General features: G+C 43.8%; 1 protein-coding gene across 4 annotated transcripts in view; it reads left to right on the forward strand.

Moving 5' to 3' along the window:
- The window catches only part of ncoa3 (nuclear receptor coactivator 3), a 37796-nt gene that overhangs the window by 17323 nt on the left and 4073 nt on the right, over nt 1–16400 (forward strand). For 2 of the 4 annotated variants that reach the window (XM_028576142.1, XM_028576144.1), the window contains exons 2-17: nt 5333–5400; nt 7988–8083; nt 8341–8501; nt 9599–9699; nt 9977–10151; nt 10320–10511; nt 10842–10928; nt 11305–11448; nt 12308–12455; nt 12570–13114; nt 13318–14312; nt 14409–14532; nt 14805–15041; nt 15203–15409; nt 15573–15690; nt 15838–16009. In XM_028576142.1, the coding sequence (XP_028431943.1) occupies nt 8007–8083; nt 8341–8501; nt 9599–9699; nt 9977–10151; nt 10320–10511; nt 10842–10928; nt 11305–11448; nt 12308–12455; nt 12570–13114; nt 13318–14312; nt 14409–14532; nt 14805–15041; nt 15203–15409; nt 15573–15690; nt 15838–16009 (3483 nt within the window). In that variant the 5' untranslated portion in view covers nt 5333–5400; nt 7988–8006. Of the gene's footprint in view, nt 1–5332; nt 5401–6057; nt 6171–7987; nt 8084–8340; nt 8502–9598; nt 9700–9976; nt 10152–10319; nt 10512–10841; nt 10929–11304; nt 11449–12307; nt 12456–12569; nt 13115–13317; nt 14313–14408; nt 14533–14804; nt 15042–15202; nt 15410–15572; nt 15691–15837; nt 16010–16400 lie in introns of all 4 variants that reach the window. The other 2 variants (XM_028576143.1, XM_028576145.1) reach the window with 2 other exon arrangements.

Consider the following 16400-nt stretch of genomic DNA (forward strand, 5'->3'; position numbering starts at 1 on the left):
TTACTAGCTTGTGATTGTTTGATTTCTCATTACAATTGTGTTTAGTTCCCTTTCTGTGTCATGGCCTTAGAGCTTGGTCATGGCAGCTTGATACCTACTTCCAAAGCCAAACGGGAACATAACATTAGTGTGCCCCTTACATATTACACAATATGCCACATCCTCATAAATCCATTGTGAAAATGTTGGGATTTATTAAGGTTGGTGCATGTGGGCGTGGCCTTTTTAGTATTATATGCTTAATGATGCCTTTTCTTAAGTTGCTGTGAAGTGCCAAGGCTTCCCATAAAATACGATGCCATTTGGCCTGATGGTGGCACTATAACTTAAGGCCAAAACTTTGAAAGACCACGCCCCTCACACAATGAGTCTTTTACACTTAACTTTGAGATTAACTTGACAGTGGCCATAACTCAAGTTCTTCTTGTGCATCCTTCTAAAACTCAATGGAGACATCTGGCATTAAGACCTGAACGTACGTACCAATTTTTGTTAAATTGCAATAAAGGGGGGGGCAAATGGCGGGACTTATTGAAATGCATTGTAGTGATGAAACAGGTGTGTGCTTGGTCTTACCCCTTTTACTACAGAATTAAACCAGCTGGGGGCGCCTAGGTAGCTCACCTGGTTGACCATGCACCCCATGTACTAAGGCTTAGGCTCAATCCCAATTCTGTCTTACCCATTCCCCTTAGTTTTGCGCGTTTACATGATTTACAATTTACAAAATTCTCATTTTGATTGAGGGGTAGGGCTAAGAGGGAGGGGTAGATAACCCTTAAACGGTATCTTAAACCCAAGCACTTTCGCGAGCTTACTTGAAACCAGGGGGTACCCAGAATACACTGTGCAACCAGCAACAGTGGCGCAGTCCTTACCGCAGCGGATCGATTCCAACCTGCAGCCCTTTGCTGCATGTCCTTCCCCCTCTCTCTCCCTTTCCTGTCCTAAGCTGTAATGTCAATAAAGGCTTAAAAATGCCCAAAAATCTATCTTTAAAAAAAACAAACAGCTGAAGTGACTTTGCTCAGCTTTGTGAAGACCGAAACCTGTTAAATGCTGCTTGTGGCTTTGACTTTGGCAATTGGGCTTCTTCTTTCTGTTGGCCGAGAAAGGGTTTGAACCCGGAATTGCTCAGCCTGCTATACATCAAACCAGTTATAAAGGCAGCCCATCCTATAATGTGGACAGAGAGCTAAACTGTAGCTCACACAACAACAGGCTGGGTAGCTTGAGGGGTCTAGATCTCCAATTTGCTTTTCTCTTCTTCTCTTTCTTCATACATGCAAGCTTCAAATCAAAACTATGTGATGGTGTAAAAGGGTTCCTATCTTTCAGGTTTGACAAAAATATTTTAGTTTTGAAATCACACCCACGGAAAGTGTGCAGACCTGATGATTCAATAACCAATATGTAAATTCTCAGAGATTTATCTCATCACGTTTCTTTGGAAGTGAGACAATTCACACTTGTCGTCCACATACAGTATACTAATAAACTAAAACATTTTTATTTGTATCTTTTTCATTTTTTTTTTTTTCATTGTTATTTAGTTGTATTCATGACTGAAGTCCATGAGGGCCCAGTTTGCAAGACTAAAGGCTTGACAATTGGATTCAGCAAACCATGGCTTCAGAATTACCCATTTGATCTTGAACAAAACCATTGAGTCTGGGGTTTGTGCGAGCTCCAGTTGCACTTAACCCAGTAGCTGGTTGTATGCTCAGCAGGAGGTGAAGAAGTTATTTGAAGAAAAACAGGAAGTCAGTCTTTTTGTTTCTTTTTTGCTCTTGATGTCCCAAACCAAGGGGGTAAGCCTCTCGGCACAACCCGTACCTCCTATGGCGCCATTTCGATGCTAACAAGCACTCACCCACTGTTAGCATCCCATTGACTGCCATTCATTTTGACGTCACTTTGACAGCGAATAACTTTACATCTGAAGCGTTAAAAGACTCCATTTGTCCATTTTTTATTTCTAAAGAAACACGACAATGTATAAAAGTCTTACCTTACCTTGTTATCTCACATTATGGCCCCGTAGTAGACATTTTTGTAAAAATAGGCTAACGATTGTGTCATAACCACGCGACTTACTGTTGCATAGTACAGGAATTACCGTATAGTACAGGAGAAGCTGTTTAAGTTTAATTACTAATGTTAACTAGCATTTTAGTTAGCAATAATTAGCGCCGATGTTATCTCCTTACATATACCTACGCTCTTTGTCTCTGCAAGATTCAGAATGATTGAGATTTCTCTTGGCACAGCTACCAGAAGACTTCCAACTTTCAGACAGGTTGCTCGCGTGCGTGCATGCGTGCGTGCATGTTTTTAATTCTTGGTCTGTGTAACCCCTCTCTTTTTGATACATTTATAATAAAGACGGTTTGTGCTTTAGATGTGTTTTTGGGGGTTTGTAATTGCGTGCTCCACTTTGTCTGATCTTTGTTTTGGGTGTTTATTGTTGGCCCTGCCACTCATTGTCTCAGGGAGCTCGGATTGCAGGCTTTATTTCAGGCTGAGCAGGAATGTCCTCCTTACTATTCTGGTCCTGACTGACTGACACTGCTGCCATTCTGGCCTCTAGCCAAAATGCCTGTGTATCAAAATAATGTACTTTTATAATACTAATTAAAATCCTTTAATATTACAAAAAATGCAGTGTCATGAGTACCAAGATTCTTTCAAAGTTGTTAGATCGTTGTACTGTTCCGACTACACAACTTGTTGTCTTGTAATCAGGAGTCTTGAAGTCGCTGTTGCCGGTCAGTCACACTACAATGTTCATGTTTAGTTTCCAATCAATGCGAGAAGTGACACAGGATATGACGTAATACCATGCGAGAGACAGTTTGGATGTCCGCCAGAAACGAACTCCAAGTTTTTGGTTCACTGATTTGCAGCGATTCAAAAGAAATGAATGGTAAGGGGGTGTCTTCGTTGACGCACGTGTTCACAAAATAGCCTGCCGTATTGTACAGACTTAAGATAAAATCTTTGTTTGGTACAGATCCTCGCAAAAATCACACCATGATCAGAATATTCTTCAATGAAAATGAGAATAATGATGCAAAAATCATTCCTTCTAATCTTGTGAATCTAATATTGCAATTGCAATATCAATCAAAACAAATCACTAATAAATATTTTCCTCATATCATGCAGCCCTACTTTGGGGCAACCACCTTCACTTTAATCAGCAGGTAGCAAGCAAGACATGGCTTGGGTCTTGAGGAGTTGTAGCATTTATTCACCGACAAATAGCCTAAACTGTACACACACTGCACTGCTATGTTTACAGCTATAACTTTACTTAAACTGCATACTCACAATCACATACATTCTCTCTCTCTCTCTCTCTCTCTCTCTCTCTCTCTCTCTCTCTCTCTCTCTCTCTCTCTCTCTCTCTCTCGACCACACACTCGCTAACAGAGTTAATGCTAATGGAGTTGAAACTAATGGAGTTCACCATTTGTATAACACATTTTTAGTTTAAAACACATGTCAAAAATAAATTTTAAATCTCAAAATCCCATTGACACCTCTTTCCTCTGCACATCTCACTATTTGAAACTGCCTCTGAAAACTGGCAAATCTCAACGAACCACCAGAGTCAACTCGGCGAGAAATCAACTGTGTAGAGGTCAAATATGGGTCGTTTTACGAAAATGCATGGCTAATTGCAAATTTTGTCTGACTGTATGTCGGAGTTCAGCGGCCGGTGTTGCCTGTGTTGCTGCTTCGCCGCCCGGCTTCCCCGGCCCGCTGTGAGCTAGATGGATCTCCGTCACGGCCAGCAGCCCGTGGTGCTCCATACCCGCGCAAAGTCACCGTTTCTGAGTTATCTAACAAGACTCCTCAAATTCACAAAAATGCCTTAAATTGAAATCGGACAAAAGCGTTAGCTTTGTAAGACCTTAAGGTAGCTGTGATATACATGCCATACATTTTCGTAAAACGGCCCATATTTGAGCTTTATATAGTTGATTTCTCGCATAAAAAAGTCTCAAGAGTGAATTTAATGACAAAATAGCAGACAAACAATGTATAACATTGCAGTGTCTGAAATATGAGACCTGCTGTCTCATCTCAAATGTATGGTTATGTGGTTCGCTCAACCAATCAGCGCACAGCTCATCTAAATATTCATGAGCATACCATGTTTGGAAGAAAAGCTCTTGTTTCAAATAACCATATTCACAGGGTAGTTTAGGACCCATAGAATAGCACTCGGGCCATTTTCAGCCCAACCAATGTTAAATACCCTATTAGGAGACCTTAAGGAACAGTGTGAAATACCCTATATAATCATTCTGTCACCCCTTTAACAAAGTTTAACAATAATAGGGGACATGAATGAGAGTTGAGGATACAACACAACTATAACTAAAAGATGTTCAAACATATTCACATGTTGCTTTCTTACTCTAGTTTCTGTGAATTGTTTTATTTGTTGTTTTGGTGTTTGTAAATTTGACTCAGAATTATTAAACCATTTGGACAGTTGAAATAAAGGGACACCTTTCTCTATTTCTCTGTGTTAAATTATTCAGATGCAACATTAGCTCAGTAGCAGCCCTGCCTTTAGGACTGATGTGATCAATGGTCTGTAGTGGAGGATCACACACACACGCACCGTACCGTACTGAAGGTTATAAAAGCTTTACAGTTGCTAATACATGTGTAATTTCTGACAAATTCTTCTCAAAAGTTATAAGAATTGTGTATATAAAAGAAATGGTAGAAAAGAAAGGTGACGTAGCATCTTGGTTACCATAAATAATGACGTAGCAACAAATAAAAACACGACCTGCTTAGTTATGTGCACATTGAGGAAAGCTTTTTGACTAACCAGTTTAAATTTAGTATTAGCAACCATCTGATCATTTTGCATGATTTTTCTGACCTTTGTTCGTATGGTTTAATTTCCACACTTGTCTTGTTGTCTTAATGCTGAGTTTTTGGAAAGCCTCTGATGGCCAGTAGCAATCCTACAAAGTGTGAGTAGGAATCTGGACGACAGGGGTCCAGCCTGATAAACCGAATATGTAAATAGGGTGGGTTAGTGGCCACATTTCCAGGAAAGGGAAGTGATGACGCAGTGGAACGGGCTGAGGGGAGGATGCAAACAGGATGCTATCTGCTGTGGCTTCCTGTGCAATTTTAGAAATAATTTTTTCCCCATGAATTTCTGTGAAAGCAAAACATATAAAGAGCTCATGTTATTTTCATAGGGAGCATTGCCACTATGAAGTCATGTTGAGACGTCTAGACATTCAGAGGACACCACAGTTTTTGAACTTTTTTGTTTTTCTCTTTCTGTTTTCAGGAGATGTTAAGACATTGAAACGGCACTAGACCCTGAATGGAGCTTGACTGGGGCTTGTACTGGTCAAGGTGAGCATGTGGTGTATGTAGAAACACACACACACACACACACACACACACACACACACACACACACACACACACCAGGTGGACAATCTGTTAAGGATTCAGACCCATTTTATGTTTAGCTATAAGATGTTGTATTTCTCACATTGGCAGGTGCTTTTTGTTTACTTGATGGTCTGTGCAACATATCTCATCTTTTCCCTTGAGCAAGTTCCACATTCTCAAAAAACGAAGCTGATTTAGGTCAGTGGCATACTGCCAGGCCTGTTGAGACTCATCAGTGGTTTTGGTGGGCTGCTGCTCACAGTCTCTCACTCTGCTGTTTTCAGTCATGTCAAAACTTTTAGGAAAGTTCAAAATGTCGACCTTAGTGAACTTGTGATACATACTATTATGAACATAGAAATCACTGTAAATTGTGTCATGCAGTTTAAATCCCATGACAACATTGTTGTTTTGGTGAAGTTTTATTTAACAAGGAGACTCAGAAGCTCAAAAGTTTTCAACTTGGTGTCCCCATGACCAAATTAGAAACTGTGCTACGCCGCCATGCATTCCCTGTTCTCCGAGAGACCCCCAGCAGCCCCCAGCTCTGTTGTTTGTCCGTTTCAGGATATGAGGCTGACTGAGGGCTGATGTCATTTTTCTCCACTGCTGCAGAGGTGAGCCTTAGGACAGAAACCAGGGAGGAAGGAAGGAAGAGAGAGAGAAGGGACAGCCGTGAGAGTCACAGCCGTAGCAGGACAGGCAGATTTGGAGAGGGGTGGTGAAAGGTAGACCGACAAGAAGCATGCAATGCAGATTTATGGCGCTGAGTGCGTGTCTGAGACTTGGTTCTCCAGTAGGAGTAGTGGTGGTGGGGGACTGGGCTGCATGTCCTAGCCTGCAGTTGCGAAGCAGGAGTTGCATAATGGCTCCCATCCGTTCTATACTTTTCCACTCTGGAATGAGCTCACTCTGTGTTTAAGAGTTGTTTGTGCACATACACGTATGCAGACACAGAGTCGAGGATAGAGTAGTAGAACAATCTGGTTGTGCAGCCGCACGCTACGGCTTTGTGTGTGTTTCTGGGTGGGAATAGGAAAGAGCAGTGACCTTAGGGGCTGGCTACAGAGGTTTCCTCTAACATGAACTCTAAGGGGGTCAGACATAGGGCAATGTCAGACCAAGAAAACAAGTCCACAGCCCAGTACTGCTACACCCATGGTGGGAGGGGAAGAAGGGAGGAGTTTTCTGAAGATGGCATGGGGGAAAACAGCAGTTAAAACCTATTGAAAGAAAGAGGATGTAGCCCAGTATGGAGAATGTGGAAGGATTATTCTTACTAGTCCTTAATGGCAGTTACACACCAACCAGACGCCCAATCGTCGGCAGAAAAGGTAGTCGGACTGATCAGTCTCCCCGAGTTGGTCCAAAAAGTGCCTCAGAACACACCGAAGAGATGAGACATAATACGTCTCCATAACAGCAGGTGGCGCTAATCTGTATTGTTGCCCAAAAAATGAAAACTGGCAGCTGATTGGACGAACGCGTCACATGGGTTTGTTTTCTCTGGAAATTCAGAATACGATCTCATATTGTACTAAAATAGTTCACTGAAACGTGTTTTTGAAAACATTTTAAGCGAGACATAGGCCGAGCAGTTGCTGAATCTGTCTTCATTTCAGATCAACAAAGTTCAGTTTAAAAACTTTCGTCAGATTTTGCGAGACTCTAGTCACGCTCCTTCCACTCCCCATTTCCGGGTGAGTCCCGACTGCCCTGTCTCCGACTGAACATGTCAGGTCGGCCAAAATGAAGGCCGACAGCCCTTTGGACGGACGACGGCACGGAACACACTGAACATACTCGAGTCACCGACCTCGCCAGACTGTCCAACGGCCGATTATCGGGTTAGTGTGTCAGCGCTTTTAAAAAGCACTGTGGAGCCTTGACTGGATTGTTTCTGGGCTCAAGAGGCAGGCTGGTGAATATGTGCCTTGCTGGGACAGTAGCTACTAGCTCCGATCTCTCTTACAGCTGCGACATGCCTAAACATGCAAGTGTTCTGGAAACAGTTTGTATATGCAGTGTGTTGCCGCTGCTAGCAGAGTGATATCATTCTAGCGGGCAGCCTGGCTGAACGCAGGATGACCCATCTCCCCCGGGGCTCCATATCACTACATCATCATCAGTCGCTCCTCGCAGTGGAACAGATGAGATTTCACTCCCATCAAGCACTAAGAAGGAACCAAGGCTGCTTTACTATATGGATAGTCTACCCTCATAAATCTGTAGGAATCTACAACCCGCTTTATCCTTTGGAAGCCACTTCATTTATAACCTAAATAGCTTGAGGATTTTGTTGATTTTTTTTCTGCATAACTAAACACTAAGCTTTCAAGGTTTGCCTGAATTTGGCATAATTTCTGAGTGAACTTTGCAAAGAAACGACAGCTGATGGCACTTTCCAATCAGCACTTATCCTTTGATTAGATTGTACCACACATATATGAGCATATAAAACCCCACACTCTGTTTATTCCCTCTGATTATGTTGCTGTGTGTGTGTATATACATGTATATATGATGTGCAATTATATGCTTTCAGGGGCTGATATGCGCTGAAGATGAGTGGCGTAGGAGACAACTCGTTGGAGCCGCTGCGCAAACGTAAACTGTCCACCTGTGACACACCAGGTTTGGGGTGAGTGCTCTAACTTCTTTTAAGTGTCAATCACATATCAATCCAGTTTGTCCGTGTCTGCTGCTGTTTTTGGTGTGAATATCAGCAAGTGCACAAGGTCGCTTCCTTCCCCCTGGCCTCCTGCAAACAAGATTGTGTCTGCTGCTTGCAAAATGTCTGAAGCATCTGAGCCAAAGCCGTATGGCCTGCATATGAACAGGGCATAGGGAGGTGGGGTTGTCATGACAACATGTCTAATCCCCATGGCGCCCCGGCAGGTGTGACAAGCGTCGGAGGGAACAGGAAAGCAAGTACATCGAGGAGCTAGCTGAGCTCATCTCTGCCAACCTCTCCAACATTGACAGCTTCAACGTCAAGCCTGACAAATGTGCCATCCTCAAGGAGACCGTGAGACAGATCAGACAAATCAAAGAGCAAGGTACCACCACTGTGCAAAGTACACCCATACATTCCTGGTCTTGATGAACAAAGCACCATATCATTACTGTTATTACTAAAATTATTGTTGTTATTATTATAACTTGTTATTATAAATAGAATATATTTGTTATGGCGAGTAAACAGTGAATTAAGTTAGACCGAATCTTGTCAAGTACCCTGCTGCAGGACAGATGATGCCAGTGATGAAGTGGTGTGTTTGGTTCATGGCCAGGCTGCTTCAGCCTGACAGCCAGTTTGGCTGTTTGTATTGCTGGGGGAAAACGAACACCAGTAATTGAGACCAATACTTGGTGGTCATGGCTCAAGGCTGTCAGTGACAGTGTGTATTTGTTAGTGCCAAACCGTGCTTCTCTCTGGGAGACAAATTATACTGGTGACTCAGAAATCGGACCTTAGGCCACTTTCCAATCGTTTTGCAGATTTTACATGATTGGATACGCAAAAGAGGATATTTTCTTCCTCCTGTTTAAGATTGGTTGAGATTAGATCTGGGAGGTTAAGTGGGTAAGGAAAAGAGAAAGCAATCATATTGGAATCTACCCAGAGGGTCACAGCTGGCTACTGCTGGCCCTGGTGTTATGCAGCTAGGTTGCCATAGTTACAGGATGGGAATGATTGATTTGTTTTTTCTCTTTTCTGTCTGTTGTCCATTTAAACACCTTTTCCCTCCTCCTGTTTACACATCTTTGCTCTTTGCAATCGCTTTCTCTGGTGTCTCCTTTTTTATGTCAATTACTTCTGCTCATGAGGCTAGTTTGGTTAGAAATTTAATTAAATCCAGTGTCGTACTATTTGTCATCTTGCTTAGTGTCTCGGACACATGCTGCTTTTAAAAATAGAAAGGCATGCAAATTATTCATCCGTGACTCATGCTGCCACCTGCTGGCCAGAAATAACTATTTCATTGTATTAATGAAGCAGCTCCCACAGCTAACTGGACATCATAGAATGGTTGCTGTGAAATTCTGATGATTTGCAATATGTAAAGTAACAAATAAAAAGATCCAGAAGCATAGATACCTGTGACAATTCTCACACTTCATCAGTAGTGCAATGTGCTTTATTTGTCCTCAGGTAAGAGGTCATGCAGCGATGACGATGTCCAGAAGGCCGATGTATCTTCCACTGGTCAAGGGGTCATTGACAAGGACCATCTGGGACCCCTGCTCCTACAGGTCAGTTTTGGGAAAATCACTAGGGGGCAAAAGAACAACCCTAATTAGCTGCCGTTCCATATGCTGGACCAGTGCTTTGCTATCACTGCTCACTTAAAGTCGATAAAAATGTTTTTTTAGAGGGGCAAAAATACTAACTAAAAAGGTGGATAGATAGATAGATAGATAGATAGATAGATAGATAGATAGATAGATAGATAGATAGATGTAATGTAATGTCCATTGATCAAGTCTCCCTCCATTTAACTTTCCATTTTTGTGGCCCTGCTGTTCTCAGGCCTTGGATGGCTTTCTGTTTGTGGTTAACCGAGACGGCAGCATTGTATTTGTGTCGGACAACGTGACGCAGTACCTGCAGTACAAGCAGGAGGAGCTAATCAACACCAGTGTGTACAACATAATCCATGACGATGACAGGGAGGAGTTTCACAAGAACCTACCTAAGTCTAATGGTGAGACATGGGTTTATACATGATTATTCAAGATCCCACAAACTTAAATGTACGCTCAAACACAGTCACTTACTCAAACACGTGTATAACTGATTGAACATCTGAATGCTCTTGGACACATGTAGAATCATGGTCATCTGTTCACCGGTTGCCTATTTCTCTTCATAGCACTAAATGGGGCAACGTGGGGTGGAGATGCACCCCGGCAGAAGAGCCACACCTTCAACTGCCGCATGCTGGTGAACTTTGTTCACGGTCAGAGTCATGGGTTGTCAGAAGAGAGGCCTGGGGGCCATCGCTATGAGACTATGCAGTGTTTTGCCCTCACTCAGCCCCGGGCCATGATGGAGGAGGGAGAAGGTAAAAGTCATTGTTTGCTTTGAATATATATATTTTTTAAATTTTCAAATTAAAGCAATGGGAAAATACAACAGTTAAACATGTGACAACAGTTAACATTTACACTTATTCATGCAGAGAATATTATTTAACTAGCAGCCACAAAGTAGGATTCGTTTACCCAGCCACTTTCTTGGCTTACACGTAGTGTGTAGCTACACCTTCTATCGTATTTATTGGTCAATCTGCTTAAATGTTGCAAATAATACTATAGCTACAAGATTTGAGTGTCCAGTTTCTCCTCCGGTGATGTCAAATGAGGACTTAACATTGCTCTGTCTCTTTATTAAGATTTGCAGTCATGTATGATCTGTGTGGCACGACGCATCATTGCAGTAGAGAGGACTGAGAGGTTTAGCACACGCCATGAACTGTCAGGTAAGTTACCACTGTGTTATTTCTGATAGTGTATATACTGTGTAGTATATACCAATGCAAGTTCTTTCCCCATTTTGTACACATGTGACATGACCTTTGGAAATGTTTTTGTTAGGCACACCAGTTTACAAAGGCCTTAGTCAAACTAAGTAAGGTTATATATATATACTGCGTTAGATGGCATTAATTGATGCAGTGTACTTTTTTTAGATGCCCCACTTATAACTTGTACTGCTATGACAATGACCCTTCAAGCCATGTCATTGTAGATATTTAGAGATGTACACCGTATTGTATTAGGCATATAAACTACATGTAAAGTTCATCACTAGCCATTATCCTTTGTGTAATCCCATTGGTGCATCCTATATTGCAGGTAAGCTGATTGAAATTGAACAGCAGGCCTCTCTTCACACCACTATGCGTCCAGGCTGGGAGGACCTGGTGAGGCGCTGCATGCAGATGTTCCTCCATCGAAGTGAGGGACAACCTTGGTCCTACAAACGGCACTATCAAGATGGTATATAATACTGCACCTCCCTAGAAGTTAACCTCCCGTGTCACCATCACTCAGTCGCTTCCACAAAAAGCCTAGAATTTGCGCATCTGCTGCTACATTTGTAGGTGTATGCAAAAGACTGGATTACTTAGAAAGACAACATGGTCACAGACATTGGCAAAGAAATGAGCCATTATTATTGGCAATTATTGCCAATAAATGGCATCAGGTTTGACCATTGGCATGAAGGCTGCAAAAGTATACAAGGAATGTACCATTCATCTCATTAAAATGTTTGGTATGTGGGACACGGCTCTTGCTAGATAAATAAGAGGCTAAAATCATGAATGAGTCATCTTCAGTACAACTGGAGACAATACCGGATCGAATAACACTCTTGACTTTATGGAGTGGTAGGAATTTTTTAAATCTCTATATTGAATTTTCAGTACCGTTATTCCACTATTTCTTCTTCTTACTAATCTAACAGACCGCAGCCTCCGATCCTCTTCGTCAAACTATCACAGCTGTAATTGCTGTTAATTCAGTCAGCTTCACATTAAAAGCAGTAATCACTGGAATGCTTTTAATTGTGGAGCAGCTACAGGGCAGTTTGATTTGTTACCAGTGTTAGTGACTGATTGTTGAGCAAAATGGTTTACCGTGCCTTTGTGTCGTGTGGAAAAAACATCTGTGTAGAGATCAGTACTCACAGTACAGAACAGCAAGCGTGTATCAACTATCTGGACATTTTATCTTAAGTCCCCGCCACAACCTGTGACAGCTGTTTATTAGCGTTTTCTTTTCACGTTGGTGTGTGCATGCTTTGTCCCGTTATCAGCTATTGTGGGGGGTGTTAATTCTCCTTTTTCTACTCTAGCTTTCCATAATGGCCATGCGGAGACTCCACTCTACCGCTTCTCGCTCGCTGATGGCACCCCAGTCACAGCCCAGACCAGGAGTGACCTCTGCAGGAATCCCAACACCAATGAGCCACACTCTTTCCTCTCCACACACTTGCTACAAAGGTGCAAATTTGGAACTAGCAAGAATTATTTCTTCCAAATTTTGGCGAATGTCTCACTATGTTTTATGTGCTTTGTTCTGTTTTAAATTTTTGCTATTTACTGTATTCCCTTTAGGGAGCAAAATAGTTATCGTGGAAACCAGGGTGGAGGTATGAGGCCTCAACACATGGGTGCGAACAACCCCAACCAACAGATGAACATGGGCCCAGGAGGGAGCATGGGCATGAACAGGGGCTACGGCATGGCTGAACAGGGCAACATGCCACAAAGGGGAGTGCCTCCATACACTGGGGGCAACCGCATAAATCCCATGAACCAGATGAATCCCATGCATCAGATGAATCCCATGCATCAGATAAACAACATGGGGCAAATGAATCCAGTGAATCAAATGAATTCCATGCATCCAATGAACTCCTCCATGAACCAAATGGGTCCCATGAATCAGATGGGCCACCATGGCATGCATCAGCATCAGCACCAACATCAGCAGATGAGTCAGTTCCATGGAGGTGGACCTGGAGGTGGAGGGTACGGGATGGGAATAACCAGTCCCCCCCAGGCCAGTCCAGGGATTAATGGCCCCCCACACAACGTCATGGGTTCACCCAGAGTCAGAGGAAGCCCCAAGATGGGTGCGAGTCCTTTCTCTCCTGGAGGTATGAACCAAACCTTTGTAGAACTCTCCAGAACTTAAATGAAAAATCACAACTTCTTAACTCACATTTTGTTACACTTGTGTTATTAACTTCATGGAAGGTACCCTCACAGTCTGAGTGAAACAATATATACAATATTTTCCCTTGCAGGATTAATAAATCTTCTTCTTCTGATAACATGTCTCTGGTTGTGTACTCTGCAGGTATGATCTCTCCCATAAGCTCCAGTCACCCTGGTAACTCTGGAGGCGGCGGCGGCGGCGGAGGAGGAGGGACCACCTTCTCCAGCAGCTCCTTGAATGCCCTCCAAGCCATTAGTGAGGGAGTGGGTAATCCGATGCCCTCCCCCCTCACCTCTCCTCACCCTCACAAGCCTGACAGCTCCCCGAGCATCAACTCCACAAACCAGGCAGCAGGGGGACCCTGTAAACTAAGCCTCCCAGCCTACTCTGACTCCAAGAGCCCAGGGAGCTCACTGGGGGCTGGAGGAGAGCAGCAGTCCCAGCAGCATCCACACACCCCCACCAGCGAGGGCCCTCCTGACAAGCCAGACAGCCAGGCTGGCAGAGAGGCGGGTCCAGCCGGGGGAGAATCCAACCGGCGGGTCCCTGACACCAAGTGCCACAAGAAGCTTCTGCAGCTCCTCACCTCCCCTACAGATGAGCTGGTGCCACTTAGTCAAACACCTAGCTCTGGGCCCAGCTCCACACCTGAGGCTAAAGACGGAACAGCCGGCGTCACCAGCCCGTCCTCAACAGGAGTGTCCTCCTCAACGGGCGGGAATCACAGCGCTGTGTCCTCTTCAGGCGGCACAGGACATTTAACAAGTCAGTCGCTGCAGGAGAAGCACAAGATCCTCCACAAGCTTCTGCAGAATGGGCACACCCCCGACGAGGTGGCTCGCATCACAGCCGAGGCCACTGGGAAGAGCAGCCTGGATTCGGGGGCATCGGAGCCTGAACCTGCAGCCGCTGGAGGGGTTAGGGGATCAGAATCAAAGCAGGAGCAGCACAGCCCTAAGAAGGAGAAACCCCATGCCCTCCTTCACTACCTCCTCAATAAGGATGACTCTAAAGAAGGTGGTGATATCAAGCCAAAACTTGAGGAGCTTGAGGGGAGAGGAGCTCATGGGACAGGGGTCACCAGCTCTGACCCCCACTGCATGGATGGGAAGGTCAAGTTGGAGCCATCTGATGAGGTAAGGGTTTTGCCCAGGATAACAATTTGTTAGATGTAGTTTAAAATACCCAGTAGAGCATTGTTGTCTAATCATTCTTGTGTCTCGATGGTTCAGGCGGAGACCCTGGAGACCATTCTGGGTGTCCCAAGGAACAACTCTGGCTTCTACCCTGAACCAGAAACCAGAGCAGGGAAGGAAGTGGGAAACAAACTGGGAAATATGCCTGATAGTTTACATGGTAAGTCAGTCAGTATTGAGTATTTTGATCAAATCTAACACTGGACAGCAAAAAGGTTCTTGCTCTATGGAAAACACAAAATCGCATGCATGGCTGAGATTTTACAGCCATAGAAGCCTTGGCATATAGCATGTCAATTACTTTTTTAGGTCTTTCATGAGGTATCACAGTGTAGCTGCTTCCTTGTCAGTGGTAGTCTTAATCTTAGAATCTTGGAATTTCCTAAATGTGTGAGGGTATGTAATCTAACTCTAGTATTGTGTGTGTTTCAGATGGGGAGAGAGGTCCCATGCCAGCTCAGCGTAGTGCCTATCAAAGAGCCTTGTCCATGGATGCCAAGCCCATGGGTGGAGAGGGAGCAGTAGGAGGCGGGCTAGCCGGGAGACGAAACGTGCCATGTCCCACATTGGTCAAACAGGAGAAGATAGATGCTCCGATTCGACCTGGGCCCATTCCCAATGGTTTTCCAGGAGGCATGGGTGTGTGTCCACCACGGGGCAATCCAACAAGTAACTTAAACATTTATTTCTTAGCATACCCAAGACAGCCCTGCTTTCTATGAAGAACTGGGTCCCACAGAGTAGACCGCATGGGGATATTTATTTTCTCAATACTACTTTTTTATTTTATTTTGCTAACACTCAATGTTTGTGGTCCGTGTGTTGATCAGGAGGTATGGGCAGAGGAATGGGAATGCCTCAGCGGCCTCCCATTTCAGGTGACTGGGGGATGGCAAGGTCCAGCAGCAGCCCTGTGACTGGACCAGGACACCCTGGCATGGGTCGCTCTGGTCCAATGGGAGGACCCATGATCAACCGGTCCAACAGTGTACCTGGAAAAACCAGGTCCATGCTGCAGCAGCAACTCATGGATATGGGTATGTCGCATGTTGTGTGTGTTAAACTGTAACTAGGGAATGTTTGGTGCTTGTACTTAATTGGTACGTACTTAATTGGCAATATAATAAAGTAATGTAAATGTCTGTGTTGTGTTTCCACTCTATATTAATCATCATACACTACCCATTTTTACCTCTGCAGGCACCAATGAAGCCAATATGGGTATGAGCCCATTTGGTGGACATGGGCCTCCTCCTCGGTCCCCCTCCTGGCCAGACTCTGCTATGGGAATGGAAAGACCACAGAATAACTCAAACCGGTAAAGCTTTTGCACTGGTTCACGAGCTATGAATCTTTTCCAAATTAGACCTTAAGTTAAATTCAGAAGGTGGTGTTAATGGTGTCTGTGATTGCAGTCTCCTTTTCTTGAAGTGATTCATTCATTTCCTGTCATTTGTTGTGTTAGGGAGCAGTTTGGGCACCCCCTGGAGCAGCTGCTGGGGCCCCTGGCCAACAGCGAGGGCCCGAGTGATGAACGGGCACTTCTTGACCAGTTGGACTCTCTGCTCAATACCACTGATGTCATTGCTCTGCAGGAGATAGACCGAGCCCTAGGCATCCCTGAAATAGTAGGCCAGGTACAGGACTCACTACAGTATACTGTATATAATATACTGCATATACTCTATACTCTTTTTTTTTTTTAACAGGAGATTTTGGCACCAATGGGGCATGGACCCAAATTAACTTGTGTTCTAAAAGTAATTCTAATTTATAGTGATTATTGAATAAAACAGAACGGGTTTAGTTCATTGTAATTAAGAATAGGAATTAATTAGTGCAATCAATGCACATTTTAAATTAATAGTTATCCATTAAATGTGATGGCATGAAGTGGACAACTTGTTGCACTCTTAATTCAAGTAAATATGGAATTGAGATGAATTTTATATTGTCCTCTCTGCTGTTCTAATTAGACAATTGAATGTGGGGTCTCAATCCTCAACCTAATGCTAGCTTGCAGTAAAT

This window comes from Perca flavescens, chromosome 4, assembly GCF_004354835.1.
Source record: "Perca flavescens isolate YP-PL-M2 chromosome 4, PFLA_1.0, whole genome shotgun sequence".
NCBI classification, from domain to species: Eukaryota; Metazoa; Chordata; class Actinopteri; order Perciformes; family Percidae; genus Perca; species Perca flavescens.